This window comes from Pogona vitticeps, chromosome 4 (genome assembly GCF_051106095.1).
Source record: "Pogona vitticeps strain Pit_001003342236 chromosome 4, PviZW2.1, whole genome shotgun sequence".
NCBI classification, from domain to species: Eukaryota; Metazoa; Chordata; class Lepidosauria; order Squamata; family Agamidae; genus Pogona; species Pogona vitticeps.
In genome coordinates this window covers 155,751,639-155,773,988 of record NC_135786.1, presented here as the reverse complement: position 1 = coordinate 155,773,988, position 22,350 = coordinate 155,751,639, and the positions used below count along the sequence as shown (strand labels likewise).

Genomic DNA, 22,350 nt, shown 5'->3' with positions numbered 1-22,350 from the left:
GCGAGCTGATGAGCAGTCCGGGACCTCCACTGGATTTCCCGGTTGAAGAAGATCCCGGACCATCCGAAACAGCTCTGCTGGACGACATTCTGAGGAAGCAATGCGGCTGGAGAAATGTTGCCGTTTCGCCAGCCGTATTGCCACGAAATAGGCCTGATAATGGGCTCTAAGTCGTGTTCGATCGGATTCCCAGCAGGATTTTCTCCACCTGCGCTCCAGCCGTCTCCCCTCTCGCTTCATCGCCCGCAGTTCAGAAGTATACCAGGGAGCTGTCTGGGCTCTGCGTGCAGGGAGAGGGCGCTTAGGCGCAATCATATCAACCGCCAGGGTCATCTCCCTATTCCAAACGGTGACCTGAGCTTCGACAAGAGCGCCGACCATATCAGACGGATAATCCCCCAGAGCATTGAGGAATCCATCTAGATCCATTAGTCTCTGAGGGTGGATCATCTTAATAGATCCCCCACCCTTGCAGAGGGGAGAAGAAGCTAATAGACTAAACTTGACCAGGAAGTGGTCTGACCATGACAATGGGGTCACAACCAGCCCCTCCACATCCAAACCACCATCTTCCAGTCCCGTTGAGAAAACCAGGTCCAAGGTATGGCCCTTCTCATGCGTCGGGCCGATGACACATTGAGACAGCCCCATGGTTGTCATGGCAGCCATGAGGTCCTGAGCATGCCAATATCCTTGGCATGGATATTGAGGTCCCCAGCACCAACAGCCTGGCAGTCCTCAACACCAGGTCCAAGACTACCTCTGTCAGCTCAGGCAGGGAAACTGTTGGTACACAGCAGGGTGGGCAGTACACCAACAGAATCCCCAATCTGTCTCGTAAGCCCAACACACAATACAGGCCCTCAAGACCTCCTCTTAAAGGGATAGGAAGCCTGGTCAAGGAGATAGAACTCCTATAGCCACTCCCCCTCCCCGACCCTCTGAGTGACATTGGTGCTGGACCAAGTACCCAGGCGGACACAGCTGGGAGAGGGGGACACTACTCTCCTCTCCTCCCAGGTCTCAGTAATGCACGCCAGGTCAGCACCCTCATCCAGAATTACATCATGGATGAGGGCAGTCTTATTTTGTACTACCTGGCGTTCATCAACAGCACCGTGTGGCTCGAGGGATTGCTGATATAAGGGAACCTGTGACCCCCCAGGTTGGGAACATTGCTTTAAAACAAGAGATAAAAGAAGCATGTATTGTGCTTTTAATTAAATTGTACTTCCATAAGAATTGTTTTAAAGTTAAATTGCAGATGAGAGGACAAATTAATGTGATTTATGCAACCCTCCCATATGCAAGTTACTATGAAAAAAGTGTTTCATTAATTGCTGCAATCTCCAGAATCTAATTCATTTATATTTATGTTGTGGAGGAATATATGAAAGAATGATGTTGATATTAAATAGATGTTTACGTCAATTATCTGAACAAAATACCGTACTGAAAAAAGGATAAAGAATAATTTTCATGGCAACAAATTTGGTTTGCATAAAGCACTCCCCTACCTTTCTTTTATTGGAGATGTTTTATATGGAAGGATTACAATCTTAAAGTCTTATAGGCTGTAGTCCTATACTTAATTAACTGGGAGTAAGTCATGGAGGCATAATACGACTAATTCATGCATGGATGGACATCACCATAGTTGATTAAATGCTTTCATTGATACATCCACAACCTGCAGAAGCCAAAGTATTTCATACATCTGATTGCTGAGGGGTACAATTCTTAGAATTCCCCAATTATTATAGCCTGCTGAGACAGAAGACAGCCAGTTAGTTGTCTTGGGACCTGAGAAGTATTTATGTAAAATTTTATTTTTGAATCTTTTACTGCTTTAGGAAACTATCAAAGCAAGAGGGGGCCAATTTCAGAAGTAGCATATCCAGTCAACTTACACCCTATCTGGATTGTTCTGTTGTGAAATAAACAGGAGGAAATGTTGTGCCTAATTTTTATTTTATTTATTTATTTATTTATTTATTTATTTATTTATTTATTTATTTATTTATTTATTTATTTATTTATACCCCGCCCATCTGGTCTAAAAGACCACTCTAGGCAGCTAATGATGTCTGTAGCTCCCGGAATGCCCCAGGCAAATATCCGATTGAGCTATAACCCACCCAGTTACTTAAAAGAGAATTTGACTTTGATATTAACATTTTTGCACTAACATCTGTGCAAAATATAATGTTTGGGGGGAATGCTGTTCCAAATATCTGACTATTTTGGTGAGAACTCTACAGTTCACATCATCCCATAGTCCACAAGAACAGTGGAAACGTAACAAGTCTGTTACTTAAGTTGCAACCTCTCTAATGTCCATGTTAAATTACACGTTTCTGGGATCTTAACAAACACAGACACACACACTTTTTGACAGTATTTATAAAATTATTTGCTGCCTTGTTGTGGCAAAGGGGCTTGAGTAATTCAGAGAAGCTACGGGCTATGCCATGCTGGGACACCCAAGATGGGCAGGTCATACTAGAGAGTTCTGACTAAACGTGATCCACCTGGAGAAGGAACTGGCAAGCCACTCCAGTATCTTTGCCAAGAAAACTCCATGGACAGAAACAAAAGGCTAAAAGATATGATGCTGGAAGATGAGCCCCTCAGGTTGGAAGGCGTCCAACATGCTATTGAGGAAGAGCGGAGGACAAGTACAAGTAGCTCCAGAGCTAATGAAGTGGTTGGGCCAAAGCTGAAAGGACGCTCATCTGCGGATATGCGTAGAAGTGAAAGGAAAGTCCGATGCTGCAAAGAAAAATACTGCACAGGATCCTGGAATGTAAGATCTATGAATATTGGTAAGCTGGATGTGGTCAAACAGGAAATGGCAAGAATAAACATTGACATCCTGGGTGTCAGTGAACTAAAATGAATGGGAATGAACGAATTCAATTCAGACGATTACCATATCTACTATTGTGGGAAAGAAGCCTGTAGAAGAAATGGAGTAGCCCTCATAGTCAACAAAAGAGTGGGAAAAGCTGTACTGGGATACAATCTCAAAAATGAGAGAATGATTTCAATATGAATCCAAGGCAGACCTTTCAACAGCACAGTAATCCAAGTTTATGCACCAATCACCGATGCTGAAGAGGCTGAAATTGACCAATTCTATGAAGACTTACAAGACTTTCTAGAACTGACACCAAAAAAAGATGTTCTTCTCATTATAGGGGATTGGAATGCTAAAGTAGGGAGTCAAGAGATAAAAGGAACAACAGGAAAGTTTGGCCTTGGAGTTCAAAATAAAGCAGGGCAAAGGTTAATAGAGTTTTGTCAAGTGAACAAGCTGGTCATCACAAACACTCTTTTCCAACAACACAAGAGGCAATTCTACGCATGGACATCACCAGATGGGCAATACCAAAATCAAATTTATTATATTCTCTGCAGGCAAAGATGGAGAAGCTTGATACAGTCAGCAAAAAACAAGACCTGGAGCTGATTGTGACTCTGATCATCAGCTTCTTATAGCAAAATTCAAGCTAAAACTGAAGAAAGTAGGAAAAACCACTGGGTTAGTCAGGTATAATCTAAACCAAATCTCTTATGAATACACAGTGGAAGTGAAGAACAGATTTAAGGAACCAGATTTAGTGGATGGAGTGCCTGAAGAACTATGGATGGAGGTTTGTAACATTGTACAGGAGGCAGCAACAAAAACCATCCCAAAGAAAAGGAAATGCAAGAAAGCAAAGTGGCTGTCCAACGAGGCCTTACAAAGAGCAGAGAAGAGAAGGGAAGCAAAATGCAAGGGAGATGGGGAAAGTTACAGAAAATTGAATGCTGACTTCCAAAGAATAGCAAGGAGAGACAAGAGGGCCTTCTTAATTGAACAGTGCAAAGATATAGAGGAAAAGAATAGAAAGGGAAAAACCAGAGATCTGTTCAAGAAAATTGGAGATATTAAAGGAAAATTTTGTGCAAAGATGGACATGATAAAGGACAAAATGGTAGGGACCTTACAGAAGCAGAAGATATCAAGAAGACCTGGCAAGAATACATACCAGAGGAATTATACCAGAAAGATCTGGATGTCCCGGACAACCCAGATAGTGTGGTTGCTGACTTTGAGCTAGACATCCTGGAGAGCAAAGTCAAGTGGGCCTTAAAAAGCATGGCTAACAACAAGGCCAGTGGAGGTGATGGAATTCCAGTCAAACTATTTACGATCTTAAAAGATGATTCTGTTAAGGTGCTACACTCAATATGCCAGCAAGTTTGGAAAACTCAGCAGTGGCCAGAGGACTGGAAAAGATCAATCTACATCTCAATCTCAAAGAAGGGCAGTGCCAAAGAATGCTCCAACTGCCGCACAATTGCACTCATTTCACACGCTAGTGAGGTTATGCTTCAAGTCGTATAAGGTAGACTTCAGCAGTATGTGGACCGAGAAGTCCCAGAAGTACAAGCTGGATTTCGAAGGGGCAGAGGAACTAGAAACCAAATTGCTAACGTGCTAGATCATGGAGAAAGCCAGAGAGCTCCAGAAAAACATCTACTTCTGCTTCATTGACTACGCAAAAGTCTTTGACTGTGTGGACCACAGCAAACTATGGCAAGTTCTTAAAGAAATGGGAGTGCCTGACCACCTTATCTGCGTCCTCAGAAATCTATATGCGGGACCGGAAGCAACAGTTAGAATTGGATATGGGACAACTGATTGGTTCAAAATTGGAAAAGGAATATGACAAGGCTGTATAGTGTCTCCCTGCTTATTCAACTTATAGGCAGAATACATCATGCGAAAGGCTGGACTGGAGGAATCCCAAGCCAAGAATAAGATTGCCAGAAGAAATATCAACAACCTCAGATATGCAGATGATACCAGTCTGATGGCAGAAAGTGAGGAGGAATTAAAGGACCTCTTAATGAGGATGAAAGAGGAGAAAGCCAAAAATGGTCTGAAGCTCAACATCAAAAAAATTAAGATCATGGCCCCTGGTCCCATCACCTCCTGGCAAATAGAAGGGGAAGATATGGAGGCAGTGACAGGTTTTACCTTTTTGGGCTCCATGATCACTGCAGATGGTGACAGCAGCCACAGAATTAAAAGACGCCTACTTCTGGGGAGGAAAGCAATGAGAAACCTAGACAGCATCTTAAAAAGCTGAGACATCACCTTGCTGACAAAGGTCTGCATAGTCAAAGCTATGGTTTTTCCAGTAGTGATGTATGGAACTGAGAGCTGGACCATAAAGAAGGCTGACCGCCAGAGAATTGATGCTTTTGAATTACGGTGCTGGAGGAGACTCTTGAGAGTCCCCCGGATTACAAAGAGAACAAAGCTATCTGTTTTGAAGGAAATCAACCCTGAGTGCTCACTGGAAGGACAGATTCTGAAGCTGAGGCTCCTATACTTTGGCCATCTCATGAGAAGAGAAGACTCCCTGGAAAAGACCCTGATGTTGGGAAAGTGTGAGGGCAAGAGGAGAAGGGGATGACAGAGGATGATATGGTTGGACAGTGTCATCGAAGCGACCAACATGAATTTGACCCAACTCTGGGAGGCAATGGAAGACAGGAAGGCCTGGCGTGCTCTGTTCCATGGGGTCACGAAGAGTCGGACACGACTTTACGACTAAACAACAAAATACTTAGGTATACAGCAGAATAGTGATACAGTATTTTGTGTATATTAAAGGAATTCACATCCTAACTTCAACAATTACAACAAAACCACATTACACACAATAAATCGCTACAGTACCTGTAGAACATGGTGGGTGCCACCTGTTTGTTAGGAACACCTCTCCTTGATTTTGACGCCCAGTTGTCTGATCTCTCTGCAATATCTTCTGAACCAGCGGCTGAAAGCAATAAATCAACTTTAATTGCACTATTATTATATGTTAAATAAAACTCAGTTTACTTGAGTTGCATATTTTCTAAAGAGTTTTTGGAGATTTATGATATATCGTTAAAACATTAATTTTGCTTAAGAATTTTCTCTCAAAATTAGTTTTGGCTGTTTTAAGGATCTTCCAAAGCCATAATTATGCACACTTGTCTCTGTATGAATATGTGCTTTCACATGAGAACAAGGCATATAACAAACAATATGGATGTTTTAAAACTCAAAGTATCATACAGAAGCAGGATAAATCCTAGATTGCCTCCTTTCTACTGGAAAGCCAAAACTTGCTGCACCGAAACCAAGATTTGGCACAGGTAACACAAATGCCAATTTAAACAAATTGCTAGGTTATATCTCAACTGGTCATGCAGGTTGGAAGATTTTGGGATTTGTAACCAATTTAGCAAACCAAAAACAGTCACAGGAAACAACATGAACTTCTGCACAGATATGATTTCCTAACTAAGTGGATAGATCAAATCTTTACTGGTCATGCTGCCTGGTGAATTTTGGAAGCTGGAATCCAGATAAATGTCCTGCATTGATTTTGGGAGTTGTCCTTTTACCTCAAAAAATCTCCAAAACAGTAGGACGAAGGAATATGAATTTGATATAGACACTAGTGACAGCTTACAGAGATGTATTGCTCATAGCTAGACTTCTCCAGCAGGCCCGGGGATTGTTGCAATTCTTCTCTTACCAAAAGAAAATGGTCAGTTACATGGATAGCACTGATTTACTTAATCTAGAGCAATAATTTACTTAAATAATTTATCAGATTGCATCTTGACTGCTCATGATACATGTGGAATTCTGGAATTTATAGTTCAAATAAATTATCTGGGGGATTCTGGAAAACTATAGTCCTCTTATCTCAAAATATCTCTCAAACCAAAGTATTATGTTTTGGAATAGTTCATTCTCTTTATTCTATAACTATAACCGTTAACTATACAGAACATATTTTTTCATTCAGTGAAATGAATCTGTGGTGAGGGTGCAATTGGAAGCCAATAGTAAATGACAACTACAGCAGACCCATTGAAGTGGCAGAGAATTGGTGAGTCCTAGCATTGGTGTTCTAACCCTGCAATGGGCTGAATGAGTACCAAGGAGGAGATATCAACAGAGAGTATTGTTAAATAAATAATTGGATGGGGGAAGATGGAGGGTGGAAGTGATGGATTTTCACCTGGCTAAAGCCAGGAACATTTGCTAGTAATATAATAAACTGAAGTTCTTAAATACCTCTAATCATGAAACTAAGTTATTGTGGTCAAGGCTCATGGTAACAGACCATGACTGAGGAGGTAGAGGAACTAAGGGTTTTTGATGGCACTCAGATCCCATTCCTTGTCACTTCTCATTTGCAAAGGGGTGCTGTACCACTGTACCACAGTCATGTCAGTCACTTCACCTCATTTCTGAGCCTACTTATAACGCAAACCAGTCCACTCACCTGTCTTTATGTTTCAGAAATTGAACAGTCAATTATAATAATGCAACCTTCACTTCCAGAACCAACTTGTATGAATTTTTGCAGGCGTCATCCCCCTCAGAATGACAACACCTGTAAAGTTAATCCCACTAACAAACTCACAGCATCATTTTTGGAAGAGGTAGTCATGTTAGTCTGTGCAAGCATATCAGGTAAAATCCAAAAAAAAAAAAAAAAACCCACCCAAAAGAAAACACAATATATTTTTTTAAAAGACAAAAATATATGGCACCTGAAGAACTATTATACAGTATTTTAATATGAGCTTTTGTGGACACATCCACTTCATCAGACAGAATGAAATGTTGGATGAAATACCAGTTTTGCAAATTAAAAGACGCCTGCTTCTTGGGAGGAGAACGATGACAAACCTTGACAGCATCTTAAAAAGCAGAGACATCACCTTGCCGACAAAGATCTGCATAGTCAAAGTTATGGTTTTTCCAGTAGTGATCTATGGAAGTGAGAGCTGGACCATAAAAAAGGCTGGCCACCAGAGAATTGATGCTTTTGAATTGTGGTGCTGGAGGAGACTCTTGAGAGTCCCCTGGACTGCAAAGAGAACAAACCTATCTATTCTGAAGGAAATCAACCCTGAGTGCTCACTGGAAGGACAGATTCTGAAGCTGAGGCTCCTATACTTTGGCCATCTCATGAGAAGAGAAGACTCCTTGGAAAAGACCCTGATGCTGGGAAAGTTTGAGGGCAAAAGGAGAAGAGGACGACAGATGGTTGGACAGTGTCATTGAAGCTACCAACATGAATTTGACCAAACTCCGGGAGGCAGTGGAAGACAGGAGGGCCTGGCGTGCTCTGTTCCATGGGGTCACGAAGAGTCAGACACGACTTTACGACTAAACAACAACATAAAATACTTGGGTATACAGCAGAATAGTGATACAGCATTTTGTGTATATTAAAGTAATTCACATCCTAACTTCAACAACGAAACCACATTACACACAATAAATCGCTACAGTATCTGTAGAACATGGTGGGCGCCACCTGTTTGTTAGGAACACCTCTCCTTGATTTTGACGCCCAGTTGTCTGATCTTTCTGCAATATCTTCTGCAATATCTTTAATTGCACTATTATTATATGTTAAACAAAACTCAGTTTACTTGAGTTGCATATTTCCTGAAGAGTTTTTTGAGATTTATGATATATCGTTGATAGCACTCAGAATCCCACTCCTTGTCACTTCTGCTTTGCAAAAGGGAGCTGTACCACTGTACCACAGTCATGTCAGTCACTTCACCTCATTTCTGAGCCTACTTATAATGCAAACCAGTCCACTCACCTGAAGAAGGTGACTTTTGTGGGGGAGGATGATGAGAAGCAGCAGGACTGATACAATGGCAGCAGCACCATTAGTAGAAAAGGTTGAGGGATAATATTTTGCTAGATTCTGCCATTCTCTTGTAAACAAGGGAGAAAATAGTATTATGTCTCTACACAGTCCTGTCAGCTTTATATCCTACGTAGAGACAGTAAGGTAAAAACTATTGTGCTGGGGTAAAGTGAGGCCCTTACCCCTACAAAGCAGAATTCTGTCTCATGGTAAAGGACCTTCTAGGCATGGAGTCACGACATGTCATACCACACTGCACCACACACATTGTTGTCCAGTATGTCCACAAATTTATTTCAAGACACAGAAATATTACAACATTAATAAAAAACATTGTCTTTATCTTTCAAAAATTGAACAGTCAATTATAATAATGCAACCTTCTCTTCCAGAACCAACTTGTATGAATTTTAGCAAGTGTCATCCCCCTCAGAATGACAACTACACCTGTAAAGTTAATCCCACTAACAAACTCACAGCATCATTTTTGGAAGACGTAGCCATATTAGTCCGTGCAAGCATATCAGGCAAAATCCACACCAAAAAAACAACCAAAAGAAAACACGATATATTTTCAAAAAAGACGAAAATATGTGGCATCTGAAGAACTATTATATTTTAATATGAGCTTTTGTGGACACATACACTTCATCAGACAGACAGAATGAAATGTTGGATGAAATACCAGTTTTGCAAATAGTACAGTATTCATTGGCTATAGGAGTCTTAAGTTCATCTTCTTGTTGTTTAGTCGTGTCTGACTTCGTGACTCCATGGACCAGAGCACACCAGGCCCTTCTGTCTTCCACTGCCTCTCGGAGTTGGGTCAAATTCATGTTGGTAGCTTTGATGACATTGTCCAACCATCTCATCCTCTGCTGTCCCCTTCTCTTGATTTCACACTTTCCTAACATCAGGGTCTTTTCCGGGGAGTCTTCTCATGAGATGGCTAAAGTATAGGAGCCTCAGCTTCAGGATCTGTCCTTCCAGTGAGTACTCAGGGTTGATTTCCTTCACAGAATGGAAAGGGTTGTTCTTCTTGCAGTCCAGGGGCTCTCAAGAGTCTCGTCCAGCACCACAATTCAGAAGCATCAATTCTTCAGTGGTGAGCCTTCTTTATGGTCCAGCTCTCACTTCCATACATTACTACTGGAAAAACCATAGCTTTGACCATGCAGATCTTTGTTGAAAAGGTGATGACTCTGCTTTTTAAGATGCTGTCTAGGTTTGTCATTGCTTTCCTCCCAAAAAGCAGGGGTCTTTTAATCTACATCCACTAAATTAGGGTTCTGTTATAAACATTCCTCCGAGGAAATTTTTTGTTTCTTTCTTTTGATTTTGCCTGATAAACATCACTGCTGTTCTTGCAGAGGATATTGGTGACAAAGCATAGTCTTCTACCCCAAGCCAAGCCCCGAAGCGTTGGCATTTCATTTGGCCCCGAGTTCAACTCGTAGGGTTTTGTTGCCTGGACTACTACCTTAGGCGACCATCCTTAAAGGGGCAAAAATCCATTCAATCCCGTAAAAAAAAGCCTTCATTTTTATTTTTATTTTTTTTAAGGCAAATACAGGACATGACTTGCACATCCTCCGGAAAACTAGCCATTTTCGCTTCACCATCACTCCCTCCAGCGAAACTGGCGGGAAACTAAGCCAACCACAGCCACAACGCGCGCCCCCTTCCGCCCCTCTCTTAAACCACGCAGCCCAAGCGTTAGAATGGCCCTCCTTGCCCCCTTCCCCCCTCCCGGTATCAAGCCTCAAAAAAAAAAAAAAAACCCGGACCAATCGCCACGCGAAGACGTCATTTCTGCCCGTTCCTATTTTTCTCCCTCCAAAGAAACGCAGCCAATCCGATAGCGCTTTCGCCCTGGCTCACCAATGGCAGAACAGAGCCGGTTGTTTCCCCGCCTCCGCCGTCCTTCTTTCGCTTCCTCGGGCCCTGGAGCTATTTTACCTCTCTTTTTTTTGGCCTGACTGATTGACGTGGGCAGTCCGTGCGGTTAGTCCAGCCGAAGCTGAGGGAAGGAGCGGGCGCTCCACTTCTTCCCCCGGGCTTTCTTTCGGCTCCCATTGACAGAGATGACGGGGGTCGTTCTGCTGGTGGTGGCCACGGGGGTGGCCCTCCTGGTGGCCTTCCTGCTGCTCCTCTGCCTGGTGGCGCCGCTGACCGGCCCCAAACCGCTGTCGTTGTCCGGCGCTCACGTCGTGGTGAGAATCTACCGTTGGGCTTGTCGGTTGGTTGGTTGGTTGGTTGATGGGTGTAAACTGGCTGGGAAATGTCAGGCTTCTCCTTCCTCAGAGCCCCTGTTTTCTATCCATTTATTTTCTCTGTCTCTAACTGCGCTGGCAAAGGTAGCGTTGCTGAGAGTGTAAATTCCCTTCAGAAATGGCTTCTGGCTTGTTTTGCTTGACGAGGAATTATAAAGGGCGTGAGAGAGGTGGACTATGTTTAGCCTAAAGCAACAGAAGTGCTCTGGGGCAGCATCTTCCACTTTGAAGGGATGATAGGGTTTCTGCGAGGGAGAAGACAGCCGAGATGTCAGATTCAAACATCTGCCTTCCTTTTGCCTCATTCATTCATTCTCATACGTAACACGTAGTGGCAGTGTGCTTATTTGTCACCTATAATTTTAAAAGCACATGGTGTGCATTCAAGAATCTATGAGGGTTTTATGTTTTAATTGCCATTGCTTGGAGCCTTGCATACAGTGCCTTGTTTGTTTATCTCTTGGTCTTGAGAGTGGGTGGAGGTCATGCTCCTTAGCCTGTGCATTCCTTCAGCATGTTTAGAATAATATGTGTATTTAATTGTAGCTCTCTAAATGCATTGTCTCACTGTTGAGAGACTAGGACTGTAGTAAACACATTGGTTCTTTCCTGGATGTTTTTAGACTATAACCCCCATCCTCTCTAACAGTACCCATGCTGTTGGGGATTGATGAGTACTGTTGTAGGCCAATGCTCAATGTATGGACAGTTTAAGGGAAATAGACTCAACTGATAACTGCTGAGAGTAATACCACGTTTCCCCGAAAATAAGACAGGTCTTATATTAATTTTTGCTCCAAAAAAAGCAGTAGGGCTTATTTTCAGGGGATGTTTGATTTTTTTTTTTACATGCACAACAATCTACATTTATTCAAATAAAGTCATGTCATCGTCTGGTTGCTGTACAGTGGTGGAGGGTGGGCTTTCACTTAATTAGGGCTTATTTTTTGGGTAGGGCTTATATTACGAGCATCCTGAAAAATCATACTAGGGCTTATTTTCAGGTTAGGTCTTATTTTCAGGGAAACAGGGTAAGTAGTAACTGAGAATACTGGGATGGACCTTTCTGTTCTCTGACTCCTAATAAAGCACAGCAGAGGAAGAAAACTGAGACAGTCAGTGTCAGTATTATTTTGTTAGACTAGTAACTGAATATGCAAAATACTTGCAGATGAGTTATAAATATAGATTAGGAGTTAAGTAATATAATGTAGATTGTTATTTATTTTTAAGGCAATTGAGTAAGAGCAAATAATACTTCAATTTATTAAATAATATTTAGACAAGACATTAAAAAGGGCTTGGAATGCATATAGCATTTATATGGAAATAACACATCTTTGTCTTGAAAGGCATCACAACTCAGTTCATGGCCTCCTCTTCAGTTCTTTAATTATTGTTTTCTTTGTCATATTTAATAAACATTCTTCCACTGAAACAAATTGTGGTGGAATAAAATTGTCCCTGAAATCACTGGATCATCCTACATGGACATAATACTGGCAACACCCAACACAGTTATTAGCACAAAGAGGTGTGATGGAAACAAACTAGAATTTCTCCTCTGTGTGGGCAAGGATTTTTCTCTTTGCAGCCTTAGATAAATCTACACATTTTCTTGCACTTATGAGTGGTGGGCTTTTGTGGGAGAGAGGAACGTTTGTGACAGCAACTCAAATTCCACAATACCGTTTCTCAGCAAGGTGGCCTTCATATGCATTTGACTGCGCAGGATGGGAATTATAGCTCAACACATCTGGGTTAGGAAAGTCTTTTCTAAGGTTTCTATAGAGATGCAGAGTCACAAATTGTCACAAGAGCTTGTTCTTGTTCTTCCTTATTTTTTTGAAAAAAGTAAAGTTGTTCAAAGATAAAGAATGTTGGTCCTGCAGAAAATTTGTGTGCATAATCAGGGCTCAAGTTACAGGAAGCCAGATTTCAGTTGAATAATTGTTAGAGCAATATGGCAATGGAACCAATTAACTTGAGAGGTGGTGAGTGGTTCAACACTGGAGGCATTCAAGAAAAATTTAGGCAACGACCTGGCAGGTATCCTTTGATTTGTAGTCCTGCGTTGAAAATTATAAAGGTGAGGTTATCATTAAGAGTTGGTCTTACTGAAAAACTGGTGTTCTGAATATTTGAACTTAACTGTATTAATGCACAGTTGAATTAGTAGCATTTAATAGAAGAAATAGGGTTTTATGCATGCCACTGGAAATATGATAGAACCAATTGGTGAGTGTTACAAGAATATCTACCGGTAATCCATAAGAAATGCTGTCATCTTTGTCTGGATTTCTGACTAATTCTTTATATTGTTTAGAATGAAGCAAATATGAATCATCAAAAAACTATTCTATTTGTCATTGTTCTCTTGCAATTAAAACTTAATGCATCATACTTCTGTGACATTTGCACATACATTCCTATAAGCACATTTCTTTATACTGAAAATATAGATGCTAGAATAGCTATATTTAAAGACAAAGGTCATGGATAATGATGAAGTGATAAGGATACTTAATAATAATTGTGTACTATCAGGACAGTTCTTCATTAGGGTGACCCAGGCTTTTCTAGGTAGAGAGTACTCAAAAATGGTTTACCATTTCCTTCTTCTGAGGGCATCCTAGAACTGTGTAGCTTGGCCAAGGCCACAATGGGGAATCAAACTGCCAACCTCTGGTTCCACAACCACATACCTAATTCAGGGTGCCGCTACAGTACATTGCCTAAAAATCTGACAGTTGTCTCGGTGTACTATTGTATCAGTTCATCTCATGTACTCTTTCTAACATTGTTCCCAACCTCATGGGGCAGCCTCAATTGAACCAAGATTGATTCAGTGCAGGTGACCACACACTGCTCTTTAAATCACCTTAAATAGACTCGAGTAAACTTTGATCTGCCCATGAGTCTGTCCTGATTCCACCTGTATTCTGTTCTTGTCTGTAATTGTCTTGTCTGGAGTTTATGTTCCTCCAGACTTTTGCAGTGCAGTTTTCTTTCTTTTGTTCCTTCCAATCTGTGTGTAATTTATTCGTCTATTTTTTAATTCAGAGTGGAAAAGCGCTACACATAGTGCATTTTTCTGCCATTGAAGCTTCCCTCTCATCTCTTTTGAAAGTCTGTAGACCTTCCTTTGAGCACTCAAACTTGAGTGCTCACTGGAAGGACAGATCCTGAAGCTGAGGCCCCAATACTTTGGCCATCTCATGAGAAGAGAAGACTGCCTGGAAAAGACGCTGATGTTAGGAAAGTGTGAAGACAAGAGGAGAAGGGGACTACAGAGTATGAGATGGTTGGACAGCGTCATCGAAGCGACCAACATGAATTTGACCCAACTCCGGGAGGCAGTGGAAGACAGGAGGGCCTGGTGTGCTCTGGTCCATGGGGTCATGAAGAGTTGGACATGACTGAAAGACTAAACAACAACAACAAATGACCTTCCTATACAATAGGTTAGCGAAATTTGCATATGCAACGATAAAGGAAGACAGCAAAATAGAAAAAATAAAATGCCCCCCAAAAAGCAAATGTAAGAAAAAGAAAGAAGGAAAATAGCTGGCGCATAATGTTTGTATGAAGAAGTTAAAGTCATAAGACTTGACTTGCGAACTTAATCCGTATTGGAACGGTGGCCGTAAGTCAAAACGCTCGTAAGTCAAAGCACCATTTCCCATAGGAATGCATTGAAAACCATTTAATCTGTTCTGGCTGAAGAAAAAAATAACCCCAAAAAAGAAAGAAAATAAACAGGGCAAGTCCCACACTGGGACTGCAAAAAAACAAAAACAAAAACCAAACAAATCCAAAAATAAACATTGGAGCAAGTCCTATGCTAGGACTGCAAAAAACCCACCAAAAAACAAAACAAAGCACAGAAACGTAACCCCCTCCAACCCAAAGCTACTCTCCAAAACCCATCCAGAACAACTTTTTTAAAAGGAAAAAGCAGCACCTTACCTCCACTACCACGACCGCTGCTGTCAGGAGGCCTCCCGGACTCCAACCACTGCTGCAGGGCCTGGCTGCCGCCACCTGGCCAGGGCTCCAGCTGCCTCTGCGGAGACTTCCAGGGCTTCCAAAGCACTGGCACCCATAGAACAGCCGCAGCGGCGATGCCAGCAATGGCAGAGGGGGCCCTTACTAATAAGTAGACACGCTCCTTCTATGGCCCTTACTCATGAGTAGACCCACTCCAGGGATGGGTGGGGAGTGGACCAGCTTCCCGCACCCGGTGGCGATCCGGAGATGTCCCGCCTCTCCCTCCTCCTGCTCGGCAGAAGTAAAAAACTCTGCCTTCAACTCCCCACTGAGGCACCGCCATCGTCGTCCATGCCGTGAGAGAGCAGGCCGGGTAGGTGGGGCTCGTCAGCCTTGGGAGGCAGCCCATCTAGGAGAAGGAAAATTCCATCTTCAAATCCCCACTGAGGCACCACCATCGTCCATGCCGTGAGGGAGAAGGCCCAGTAGGTGGGACTCATCAGCCTTGGGAGGCAGTCCATCTAGGAGAAGGAAAACTTGGATTTCAAACCTCAACTGCATTGTGACTATATCCACTGATGGGAAAGGGTTCAGGAGTCAACCTCGAGGCAAAATCCGGAGCCGGAGTCCCAGAGGCAGTTCGTGTCACTCTGTCAATTTCTGCGACGTCACTGGAACCAGTTGTATTGGCTATTGCCTCTCCATTGGACTGTTTCAGTGACATGGAGAAGGGGGATTTGCTGCTTGGGTAACAGCCTATCCTCCATATTATTTTACCCAGGCTTCATGCCCTGGAGAGGACGCTCCAGCTTTGCATACAGCGTCGAAACACTAGACGTTCCAAGTCCTCCATACAGAGCACGTTACAAAAGTCTCTCAAGACTGAAGGATGCCTATGTATGTATATGTGCCATTTGAGTCAAGGACACTACAAGTTAGTCATGACCAAGTCCCTCCATGTTACAAATCTCTTTTTCTGTATGTGTTACATGACACAACTGATGTTAACATTTTGTAACTCTTGAAAGGCTTTGAGCATGTTCTGTCTTTGACTGCTATTGTTTTTATGTCTTTTATTTTATCAACAGAAGATAAAATGTGTGTGGAACTACTGAATTCACATGGGAATAGTGAAATCTGGTATTGAAAAGGTGGTTGATTGCACATTGAAGATGTTGGTGGGCATTCCTAAGGCCAGCTAATGTCCACACTTGAGGAGAGACTTTTGGTATGCAGATAGTTCTGTTATTTGGGGCTTGTGTTGTACATTGTGTCCTTTAATATTTTACTATATTTGTCAAATACTATGCTAGAATTGCTACATCACTTTGTATTCCTACAACTTTTGGACAAATGTTCGCATATTACTGCATCCCCTCCATTAGGATATACTGTGCTATAAATACAATTTAAATAATACAGAATATTCTTGAAGGCTTTCACGGCTGGGATCTGTTGGTTGTTGTGGGTTTTTCGGGTTCTTTGGCCATGTTCTGAAGGTTGTGCTTCCTGATGTTTCACCAGTCTCTGTGGCTGGCATCTTCAGAGGCCTGGAGTAGGAACTCTGTCCATGCTCTGTTGAGGAAGATCAACCTTCAGAACACAGCCAAAGAGCCTGAAAAACCCACAACAACCAATACAGAGTATTATTTCTTTCAAATATTTGTATGCCATATCTTATAAAGCAATGATCCCCAACCTTTTTGGGACCGCGGACTGGTTGGGGTGTGTGGGCTCTGTGTGCGGGGGTTCGGGGCTCCCCTGTGTTCCCAGTGTGTGTGCATGAACTTGACATGTTGTGTGAGCGCAACATGCTTATTGCGCGTGCGTGGGTGCAGAGATCAGTCTCCACGACCCAGTTACGGCAAGCCCATGGACTGGCACTGGGCCACGGACCAGGGTTGGGGACCCCTGTTATAGAGTGTTTCAGTGCAACAAACTGTAAGAATTAAAAAGTTGCATCCATTAACAGTCTTCTTAGAGGCAGGATGGCTTGCATAAGTTGTGAGGGGGCAGTGATATAAAATGAGCCATTCCTCAGGCCTTAAATGTTGCCATTTTAGGATTGTGTGAGTTCTTTTTAAAGTGTTTCAATTTTTGCTGAGACTGAATAGTAAGGTCTTTGCTTCATATGTTTCACATGTCAGGAAATTGTTTCAGGTGTCTTCCAAGCTTCCATTAATTCTTCCAATGTTACATGTGATCATGTATAAGTTTGGGATGCTGTACTTTTAGGGTCAGATTGAAATATGCATATAAGAATTTTAAAAGTTTACAAAAAAATCTGGTGGCTGGTTTTACACTCATTTTTAATCAAAACAAACAGCGGTGTCCCTTCGTTTTGCAGACTACCATGGTTCCCTGAAAATAAGACAGGTCTTACAGTATATTAATTTTTGCTCCAAAAAAGGCATTGGGGCTTATTTTCAGGGGATGTTTGATTTTTTTTTTCATGTACAACAATCTACATTTATTCAAATACAGTCATGTCATCTTCTGGTTGCTGCACAGTGGTGGAGGGCAGGGTTTCACTTAACTAGGGCTTATTTTTGGGATAGGGCTTATATTACGAGCATCCTGAAAAATCATACTGGATCTTATTTTTGGGGAAACAGGGTAGTGACATTAGTAGTGACCCACCCAGCGGCCTCATAAAGATATTAAACAGCGTTGTTTAAATGCTGTTTAATATCTATATTTAAAAAGTTTAAATGCTATCTCGGTATAGTCTGTCTTACTGTTTACAGTGCTCTTGAGTAATACCTACGTAGCTTTAAAAATAGTTGTTGATAATCAGGTTTCTGCCATTGTAACATATATACTTCTTTAATCATGTTTATCATATCTCCAAAACAAGAATGCTTGCAAACTGGTTGCTAGAATAATTAAAGTTCACTGGGCTTTCAGCTAAAGAGCTTTTAAAATTATGAGAAAGGAATATGCTTTGAAACCTTTCATTATATAAGCCTACACATCTTCCATTAAAGTAATATATTTGCTTTGAGATGAGGCAGCAATTGCAGAATTCATTAACTACTTTACTCTCCTATGTGCGTGGAAAAAAAATCAAGAAAATGACTTGCTTGAAGACTAAATCTAGGATACAAAGAATGATAGCATTGTCTCCATAAGAATAGCTTTAGGCTTCCTTCTTTGAAAGAAGCACCATCATACATATGTACACATTCAAATTATAGCAAATAGCTTCCAAAGTGGAGGGGATTTAAAACCAGTATGTCATGTTTAATAACTCTTCAGACGGTGTCTGTAGTGGGATGGAAAATCTAAGCCATCTGTATGAGCCTAAGCAACTTTCCTCCAGCAATGGTTGCTCATACCAATGGACATAAGTATTCTTTTAACAAAGCGGACATTTCTATGCAGCCTATTTGGTTTTATATCCTAATATGTTATAATAGAGAGAACACAGCCTTTTCTGTCACTTTTATAAGCTTGACAGAAAGTAAAATACTGTTGTCCGGCCTACCCCTTTTCGGCCTTGGAAAAAGAGTTTTTAAATCAGTGACTGAACTCATGTCATGCAGTTTTGTAAGTGGCATAAATAGAGGAAAATTGCCATGTTAAGAAATCTCTGGACAGTACCTGTTTACAAAGTTGTGTGACTTGGTGTGCAACAGGTAATACCTATGGAGATTTCTTAACTGTGGCACTTTGTGCAATAGGATTTTAGCCAATGTGTGTGTTATCATTTTGTGCTCAAAGAAGCTCATAGCGCCACTGGTTCAGTTACACAAAAGTAGAGTTATTTGTGTGTTGCATTCAAATTTCTCTAAAATATTAATTTTAAGTACTTCCAATATAAGTGAAACTGTAGATAAATGAACTTAAATGAAATTTACATTTAACTTAAAAAATGAAAAATTCAAATTAAATTGAATTTTAAAAAATAATCTTTAGTTCTTGACACGTTTCTCTTTAAAAATTACGTGTATCAGTCGAATTAGCATGCTTGCTATTTTCAGACTAAGCTCATATCAAAGTAACAATGTGGATGAAGCGTCTTTGTACAGCAGACCTGGGCAAAGTGCAGCCTGAGGGCCATATACAGGCCTGTGAGATGCTCCTGTACAGCCCACGGACAGTTTTGAACATCAAAACCATTTATAGCTTTTTGTCTAAAGTTGATCAGTTGCTTATCTTTCATTCGTTTAGTCGTGTCTGACTCTTCGTGACCCCATGGACCAGAGCACGCCAGGCCCTCCTATCTTCCACTGCCTCCCGGAGTTGTGTCAAATTCATGTTGGTTGCTTCGCAAACGCTGTCTAACCATCTCATCCTCTGTCATCCCCTTCTCCTCTTGCCTTCACACTTTCCTGACATCAAGGTCTTTTCCAAGGAGTCTTCTCTTCTCATGAGATGGCCAAAGTATCGGGGCCTCAGCTTCAGGATCTGTCCTTCCAGTGAGCACTCAGGGTTGCTTATCTTTAGCATACTGCAAGAAACCTCTTTAGTATTTGTGAAGATTAACAAGTTTAAAATAAAAACAATCATAACCGCACTGTTTCATTTTATTTTTAAGTAAAGTTGGTTCGGTCCCCAAACACAGTTCAGATTTTCAGGTGGTCCCCCCATAGAAATTAATTGCCCACCCCTGTTGTACAGCATGATCCATGTGTGAGTTTCATCAAACCAATGTGTAAAGATAAGTAAAGCTTACATGCACTACCTTTGAAATTAAGATCATGGCTACTGTATTCTGAGAGTTGGAAGCTAATAAAAAGCATGGTTTCTTTCCCAGGAGAAGAGCTTGAGTGTGTTGTCCACAAGAATACTCTACTTTTTCTAATTGGTCTACTTGACAATTGGTGTTGCTGTTGATACAGTATTTCATTGGAATTCTTATTGGGAGAAGAATGTGGGATTTTAGAAATGAAAATTCGTCCTGTAGCAACTTCTTGAGATGCTTAAATATATAGAGAGAGTTGGATAACAAGGACATACATTTTATATCCATCTTAGCTGTGCCCATAGTAACACAGGTGTGTTGAGTAAGCAGAATTTAATCCTGTTTGATGTTGTGCTGCCTTTGCATAAAGGTGACTGCAGTAGCACTCAAATTTTTTTGCACAATAATTTTGCCATAATATACTAGAGCCAAGAGGATAGTTAAAGTCTGCAAAATGCCATTTTTCCTTTTCCCCATCTGTGAGATTCTTGCTTTGTTATGGTGCTCACGATAAATTATGTGGACCATGGAGACAACTTGCAGCCATTTATGTGATTGTGGCAGTATCTTCATGTCAGTATCTGCATAACAGTTATATTACTGTTGGCAGGTTTAGATTTTGGTAGCTAATTCTGTGTTTTACCATTCCATTAATAGGTTTATAAATGACAGTATAGTTTGCTTTGTAGATTTATATGCTCATGTGCTGTTTTCTTTTCTTAAAAGGTGACGGGTGGCTCCAGTGGCATTGGAAAAAGCATCGCTATTGAATGCTTCAAACAAGGCGCTTTTATAACAATAATTGCAAGAAATGAGGTAAATTTCTAGCATGTTTCTCAACTATGAAGCCATTAAATTGTTAATGAGAAATGCAGAATAATAATTATAGCTAAGGCGATACTGCTTAGGTAGTGAAATTCTTTAGTTTCAGTCCATTGGATATGCACCTCTTTTTTCCCCAGAATAAAGAAGTTCATATTTTGGCAGTGTCTTTGCGTCTATAAATATTTTTCTTTGCTTTAAGAGATGTTTCACCCACTGAGAGCAAAAACATTCATTTCCTTGCTTACCAATGATATTACCTATTGTGCCAAGGTAGAAATTAACACCACCACTTCTAGGTATCTGGTTGACTCATCAAATTCCCTTGCTAGCTGGCAGAATGCCTCCTTCCAATGGGTTCTGCCCTCCCTACTCATACATCCTAGGCAGGGCGGTTGAGAATACTGACCCCAAGAGAGGCCTGAAGGAGACAACCAGAAATTGAGCCTTCTTGGCAGTTGCACCACACATTTGGAATCAACTCCTGCCCAATAGTCACTTCCTGCTTCACTGGTTACCTTTAAGAGATTGTTGAAAACTTGGTTATTCAGACACACCTTCCAGAATATTCCAACAACAGAATGCAGAGTAATTACCAACTCCTCTAAGTTAGTGATTCTGCCATCTTGATGTTACGACTTTTGTACTGTATTTCTAAGTTTATAATGTTTCTAATTCATAATGTTTAGTACCTGTTTTTTCTTTTACGTTATTTTGATGTCAATTTTATTTTAATTTAATATTGTTGGTAGAGATGGGTACAACTTAAGTCATCCAACTTAATATGAAGTGTCTTGTGTGGCACCACAGGTACCATGGCCAGCTGGCCAATTCACTTATCACACGCTGCCGTAGTCTTCCTCCTCCAGCAGTTGTCCAGTCTGAGCAGGAGCTCCAGCTGCTCTGCCCCACCTCCTCCGGCAGCTGACCATTGAACAGCTATGCAGGGGGAAGCCCCGTCCTGCCTTGGAGTGGTTGGCTGCCAGAGGAGGTGGGGCAGGGTAGCCTGAGATGCTGCCTGGACTGGGCGGCTGCTGGAGAAGGAAGAACCCAGTGGTATGTGATAGCATGTGAGTGGGCCAGCTGGCTGGGGATGGAGCGAGCAAATGCAGGGACAATTCATATGTAGAATTGTTGATAAAAATCTCTTTGTTGGTTATTGTTCTTATTTTTCGTTGTATGTAAACTGTTCTAGTGGCCTTGGTAGCCAGATGGGTGGTATATCTATCACTCACTCAATCAATCAGTGTTTTTTTAATATAACACAGTGCCTGAAATGGAAATTTGGTCAGATTCCCTATAGGAAAATGCATGTACTGTTTTTTGTTCGAGTGTCTCTATATGTGCTTTGTTTGTTTAGTTAAGTCGTGTCCGACTCTTTGTGACCCACACTTTCCTTTTTTAGTGTGACACACTTGCATACCTGTTTTAATGTTTTCATACATTCAAGGCCATCTTCAATCTGCACTGTGAATTCTTTATAATAGTGCAAAATACAGATTGTCAACCCATGAGGGGAAATGAGCTAAAGCTTCAGGACAAGACTGGTATTTCAGCTTTGCCATCAGCTTAAAGTTAGGACAGGTAGCAATTCCCTTATAGGCAAATCATCTTCTAAACCAGTGGTTTCCAGCTTTGGGTCCACAGACATTTTTGGACTAAAACTCCCACAAGCCTTCACCACTAGCTGTCCTGGTCAGGATTGCTGAGTTATAGACCAAGAACATCTCGGGACCCAAAGTTGGAAACAATGTTCATCTAAACCCTCCACTCAAACTACACATAGAAATACTGTTGCTTAATGTAATAAATTGCAGTAGAATAAGCCCACTGAATCTGTGGG

The 22,350-nt window shown here is 41.4% G+C and overlaps 1 protein-coding gene and 1 long non-coding RNA gene across 3 annotated transcripts in view; one reads left to right on the top strand and one right to left on the bottom strand.

Annotated features, from left to right (window-relative positions):
• Positions 1–1,964: 1,964 nt before the first annotated feature.
• Positions 1,965–10,753, bottom strand: LOC144589194 (uncharacterized). Its single transcript, XR_013545158.1, has 2 exons — positions 10,617–10,753; positions 1,965–5,837 (listed from the first exon to the last, which is right to left on the bottom strand). It is a non-coding gene; the product is annotated as an uncharacterized LOC144589194 (long non-coding RNA).
• Positions 10,668–22,350, top strand: part of KDSR (3-ketodihydrosphingosine reductase) — a 39,915-nt gene continuing 28,232 nt past the window's right edge. The window contains exons 1-3 of one of the 2 annotated variants that reach the window (XM_020786667.3): positions 10,810–10,948; positions 16,087–16,226; positions 20,412–20,501. In XM_020786667.3, the coding sequence (XP_020642326.2) occupies positions 16,200–16,226; positions 20,412–20,501 (117 nt within the window). In that variant the 5' untranslated portion in view covers positions 10,810–10,948; positions 16,087–16,199. Of the gene's footprint in view, positions 10,949–16,086; positions 16,227–20,411; positions 20,502–22,350 lie in introns of both variants that reach the window. The other variant, XM_020786666.3, reaches the window with a different exon arrangement.